The sequence below is a fragment of the Corvus brachyrhynchos genome, unplaced genomic scaffold (genome assembly GCF_000691975.1).
Source record: "Corvus brachyrhynchos isolate BGI_N302 unplaced genomic scaffold, ASM69197v1 scaffold61, whole genome shotgun sequence".
Taxonomy (NCBI): domain Eukaryota; kingdom Metazoa; phylum Chordata; class Aves; order Passeriformes; family Corvidae; genus Corvus; species Corvus brachyrhynchos.
In genome coordinates this window covers 1,254,364-1,260,348 of record NW_008236478.1, presented here as the reverse complement: position 1 = coordinate 1,260,348, position 5,985 = coordinate 1,254,364, and the positions used below count along the sequence as shown (strand labels likewise).

General features: G+C 41.3%; 1 protein-coding gene across 2 annotated transcripts in view; it reads left to right on the top strand.

The window, feature by feature from the left end:
- PIK3AP1 (phosphoinositide-3-kinase adaptor protein 1) overlaps positions 1-5,985 on the top strand; it is a 41,513-nt gene that overhangs the window by 18,766 nt on the left and 16,762 nt on the right. For both annotated transcript variants that reach the window (XM_017725930.1, XM_017725931.1), the window contains 5 exons: positions 964-1,112; positions 1,953-2,097; positions 3,615-3,757; positions 4,882-5,014; positions 5,702-5,898. In XM_017725930.1, coding sequence (XP_017581419.1) covers positions 1,038-1,112; positions 1,953-2,097; positions 3,615-3,757; positions 4,882-5,014; positions 5,702-5,898 — 693 coding nt within the window. In that variant the 5' untranslated portion in view covers positions 964-1,037. The remainder of the gene's footprint in view (positions 1-963; positions 1,113-1,952; positions 2,098-3,614; positions 3,758-4,881; positions 5,015-5,701; positions 5,899-5,985) is intronic.

The following is a 5,985-nucleotide window of genomic DNA, read 5'->3' as shown; positions in this document are numbered from 1 at the left end:
GGGGTGGGGAGGCTGTGTGGGAATGATGTAAACCATGTGAATCAAGAAGTAGAAACTAGCTAAAAAAGGGTTCTGTACTAAGTAGATACATAATTGTCTTTTGTTTCCTTTCTCTAGATAAGAACAGTATTTCCTGGCAGGGATAGGTAATCTGTTTTCATTCTGGCTCGGTTTTTTTTTTTTCAGCCAGTGATATCAATTCAGTTTGTTTTCACTTCTATCAATATCCGTGCTGGTTTGGGGAAATGGGAGTGAGAATGTTGTTTTGTACACATGTATTGTAGGCTTACATGTCTTTATTCTGCTCTTGATTATGTTTAGGTAAAATGCTGTTACTTTTCAATGCAAAGGTTCTGGTACTTTTCAATTTCACTCTTGTATAGATACTGGAGCTTATGGTTCTTGCTCCAGGAACTGAACCCCTTCAGACTACTGCTTCATGTTTTATTGTTTGATGCAGTAATGAACTTGGAAGCTGGGGTAAGCAGGATTGAGAAAACTAAAGATGCTACTGAAGTGACAGAAAAATTGGTTTTCCTCTTTTACTTTAGGAAAGCAAGACTAAAGGCTGCTGCCCATCCTACAGTGTATCAAAGTGCTGCTTGAGTCAGATGAGTTCAGATGCTGATCATTCTTATATTACACATTCACATGCTAATTTTCCTATCTAACATCAGAGGGGACTATTCAGCTCAGCAAAGAGTGCCATTGTTGTTTATTCCATAAGCATATTCAGTGCTACTCTACTACTTTTATGTCTTTGTGAATTTCCCCCTCAAATCCTCCTAAGGGAAAAAAAGAGGAAACTAGTTTCCCTTTCTTCAACTAGATCCCCATTTCTGAGCATTACTTTGAGAGGAGTAGCAAGTTCCACCCCACTGCCTTCATGGCTGTTTTTCAGGATGGATAGACATTTTCAGCAAAGGGGAGTGATGTAACAGGACTCTGTATATTTTATTTTAGACTCAGGCTGTGACTCTGTGACTGATACAGAAACAGAAGACGAGAAGAATCCAGTTGACTCCCACAGACTTGCCATGAGTGAAGAACATGAATCATCCAGGAGCGCTGGGAACTGTCCAGTGGTGCAGCCCAACCGCATACAATGTGGGGTACTGTATGTCCACTCCTTGGGCTATGTTCTTACTGCTGGTGCAACCCATTGTGCTGCTTTATAACAGTCAGCTTTACAGGCCTGGAAATTAGTCCTGAATTCTTCTGTCACCTTCCTGCTCAGTCCCCTGTCCTCCATGTCCCTGTTTCATGGGCTTGGCTCCCCAGGCCCAGGAGTAGCTTGGTAACATGCAGTACTTAGTGCTGTCTAGGCTGTGGTGTCACTTAATGACTGTCTCATTAACACAGCTGCTTGGCGTGGGTGTTGTGAGACAGGTTCACACTCTTCCCTTCCTCTGTTTTGGTAGCAAGTGGAGTAAGGTGACTGCAATGAACTGACTATCTCCACAGTCAGGATCCAGTCTAATATGACAGTTCTGGTGTATGCCGTGCAAGTGACTCTGAAAAGCTTGGATCATGGCTTCTTGTCTGAAAAACACCACTTTTTAGTATAGCATCTCCTCAGATGGAAAGAGTCTAAGTTTCTTCCTTTTGTTTCTGTTTAGAATGTGACTGTGCTGCTTAAGGGAAGAGATGGATAGAGTTGAAACTGAGTAATTTTATAAATCTAGCCTTAATCGGTTTATAAATCTATCTAATAAATCTGGAGTTTTATCAGTTTAATACCTGTATTTATGCTGGTGCAAGCTGTAACAGAAGCCACCTGCCCAGTTAGTCTGTGACTAGAAGATGCTCCTGAAAACAATTCAAAACTGTGAAAATTATAGATGGTAATTGATGTGTTAGTTGCAATGAGAACAAAATCCCTAGAAAATGGACTTAACCAAGTAAGTGTTTTTATGTTGTGAATCTGTGTGTTGTAATGCCTTTTGTCTTAGGTGCAGACAACGGTTTATATTATCATGAAATGTAAACTAGATGGTGAAATGAAAACGGAAGTTAAGTTTTCTCCAGAGAATGCATCCTCTGTGTGTGTGGTGGCTGAGATGGAGAATGAGTACACAATCTCTGTGAAGGCTCCAAGTAAGCTGGACTGAGATTTTTTTTGTTCCCCCCCTTCTCCTTCCCCATTGCTTCCTTTCTGTCTCAACCTGCCTGTCCTGAGAAGTGCCAGAGGGATAAGGGTAAAGGTTGCAATGCAGAAAAACCTGAGTCTGGAAAATCTTGAACTTGCATTCTTACCCGTGATACTTTTGTGATGAGGAACTGAGGGAGACTGCTGCTTGTGGGCTCTGTTTTCCCCTCAGCAGCAGTAGGGTTGCAGGGTGGAAACACCTTGCTGGGAGTTCTGAGAACAGATTGCACTTCGAACTTAGCTGTATGTTATGACCACCACCACATTAGCATTGCCAGGGCACCAAGAGAGAAGGTAAGTGCCAGTAAATAATTACATGACTATAATGGCATGTGCTTAATGTGTAATGATCTCTGTGATCAGAGCTGAAACTATTTATTCTGGCTTGCCTTTTAATTTAGATATGTTCTGTCACTCTAAATATTTACATTTACAAAACTGAAGGTTGTCTAAACTTTAGGTTCACTAAACTTTAAAAGCATGATTTCAGAGCCTTAAAGATTGATATTATTTTCCCAGCATTATTTTGTTTCATCTACTTTGGTCTGTCCACTTGAAGAGTCACTGTGCCATTCTCTCTGAGAATAGAGACTAATAGTCATTATAGCAACTCCCATAAAGTCAGTGAAGTGGGTTGATTTAAAGAAGGTGACCTCACCAACACATAAAGGCTTAATTTAATCTGCCTTAAGTCAAGACTTATGATATAAACACTGACCTGGAAACTAACTTGTAGTTTGAATTATAAACATGACCTTCACATTGATGGAGTGTACAATGTAAGGTCTGAAGTTTCTAAGAGTAAGAGAAATAATGTTTAATTCCTTTGTGTTATTAACTGTTTCATCATCTCCTGAGTAGTTAACAGGGAAAGACTAATTTCAGTGGGATTCAAAATATCTGTTTCAAAGAGAAAGTTCAGACTTACAAATGTGCACTAGACAAAACATCAAGAAGCTCCAAGGTGCAGGTAGAAGATAATCCTGTGCATGGGTAGAGTTGCAAAGCTCGAATTCCTTTTAATTGATTTTATTCAGAAACTAGTGAGGCTGACAGAGGTTGCAAAATCCCTAGTGACTTTGCTGATTTCTCTCCCCTTCTTCCCCAGCTCTTTGTATTTATGGTACTGCTGTATAGACAGCTCCAGAGAAGCCAGGGGTGGAGAGATGAGAGGCTTTCTAGTTTGAGGTGGAATACTTTTAACTGGTCCAGTCTACTGTTAGCAGAGAACCTAGCAGGTTATGTGCGTTGACATAGCTATAAAGAAGGTAGTTCCAAAGTACTTTCCTACCTAGTGTTCCAAGATCATGACTCTTTTCATGACTCTTCATGAATTCAATATAGCAGAAACTGATTTGGTATTCATCTGGCGGTATATCCAAACTCCTCCTGTTCTCACAGTATGTCATGCAAACTTATGCCCATTGTTGGTTCTAATGATGATTTTTGCTTTTTCTTTTCAAAGATTTAACCTCTGGGATAGTGCCTCTGCAGATATATTCAGGGGACTTGGTGGTGGGAGAAACAAGTGTCACTTACCATACCGACATGGAGGAAATCAGCAATCTGTTGGCTAATGCAGCCAACCCCGTACAGTTCATGTGCCAGGTAAGGACTTTAGCAAACAGCTGCTTTGGAAACCAGCTCTTTCAGAGGCTAGACAAGTGGGCATAATCAAAAGTGCTTGCCATGAAGTAGCTCTTCTGAAATGAAGAAATGCAAGGTTATTTAGGGATTTTCCCCTAACTCTAATATCCCCTTTTATTGAAAGCATGGATTTCTTTTCTGTCTCTGGAGCACATAGCTGGCTAAGGTGAGTCAAGTTATCAAACTAAGAAGAAAAAATGCAGTCAATCAACACTCACCTTGATGACTTCAAAAGATTGGAATGACAGAATTTGATATAACAGAAAGTACCATAAAAAAAATTGTTTTGGAATTTGTACCTAGGCATTATTAAAAAAGATGTAAATAGTAGCAAAGATTCATATTGTCTGGAGGAAGCAGAGTAACAAAATGATTAGTTGATTCTTAGCACTTACTTTTTCAATACAGCCACTCAGTTTTCTTATTCTGTTTTGCCCAAGTGGGGTACCTGAACCCTATTAGAGGGGTAAAGCTTGCACGAGGAAGTTTTCCGCTATGTTGCCCTGTTGCCTGCCTGCATGTTCCTGATCTGCCATGTAGTGGAGGCCTACAGAGTAGCCTTGTTAGTCACCAGTATACCTGGGGAAGGGGAGACTGTGTTTCCCTCACTTTTTAGTTCAAGTTTTGGAGCAGTTGGTACTGGTTGATGCCTCTGCTTAGGGAATGTGCATGCTTCCCTGTGGCAAAGAACCAGTTCAAAAGCCAAACCCAGAGAGTGTACCAGAACAATTCAAAATGGACTAGTGCATACTTAAAGCAGGAGTGACATTTCATTGGAACAGTTTCAGAAGTGTATACCTGCCAAGAAAGCAGGAAGCAAGTTTTCTGTGCTTCCAGTTGCATGAGTGACTTTCTCATTGTGCTCTGTCTTGTGGAGTGTACGGTTCTCATCTGCTGAGCTTGATGATACTCTCTTTCTGCACCAGGAAGCTATCCAAGTTCTTTGCTTGACCTGAACATTTCTACCTTCTGTATTTATACCTACTGTTTTCTGACTGTGTTAAATAATAAGAACACCATGTAAATCTCACCTTAACTGAATCCCCAGACGCTACCAAACAAAATCACTTTCCATTTATCTGTAGGCCTTTAAAATTGTGCCATACAGCATAGAAGCCCTGGACAAACTGTTAACTGAGTCACTCAAGAAGAACATTCCTGCCAGTGGTCTACACCTGTTTGGAATCAACCAGCTGGAAGAAGAAGATATGACAGCAAGTAAGTTTAAAGACTTCTGGTTTATTTTTAAGTTTTGTTTGGATCAGTGGTTTTACCTTGAAGCACCTTAACACTGCAGTGTGTAGTACCTGCACAGGCTGTCTCAAAAATCTTGGATCTCAGCCAGAAAGTGAAATTCCTGATGATGTCTATAGAAAGGGGATTGCCATTTGAGTCAGGTGACCCTATTTTATTGCATCCATCATTCTTACTTCCCTGCACTGTGGCAGATGCTGCTATGTAGACAGCTTCAAACCAGAGTGAAGAGATGATGCTCCCCAAAAGTCTCCTAGGTTTTCTGCTTTGTTCTTCTGTCCCATGTTCCATTTCTCCATAGCCCAGTCCTTTCCCCCAAACCCCATAACTCTAAGGTACACAGTGGGCACTGAGCAGTTGGGTTGGTATGCAGTCTTTTTGTAATGACGATCTACGAAGTCCTTGCAAACCTGTGGTCCTACATACATTTAAGCTATTACAGCACCATATTCCCCACTAAAGGTTATAGGACTTAAGTCTGGAGATGCACTAGATAATTCGTGCAGTTAGCTCAATTTTGAAGCCATATATATACATTTCAGGGTTTTCACAAGTGCTTTGGTCTGTGTGTTTGCCATGTCTGTTTCTCACCTACTGGCTCTGTTGCTACTAGAGAAAAACTTAGGTCCTAATGGGCTCCTGTTCTCACAGATCAGAGGGATGAGGAGTTGCCAACCCTGCTTCACTTCTCTGCAAGATACGGGCTGAAGAACCTTACTGCCTTGCTGCTTACGTGCCCTGGAGCGCTGCAGGCCTACAGTGTAGCCAACAAGTATGGCCACTATCCAAACACCATAGCAGAAAAGCATGGCTTTAAGGATCTCCGCCAATTCATTGATGAATATGTGGTAAGAGGAAGCAGAGCAGCATTTCTGCCTTGTTCCACACTGGGTGCAGGCTCTGGCGCTGAGCTTGGCACTCAGTGTTACTTCAGC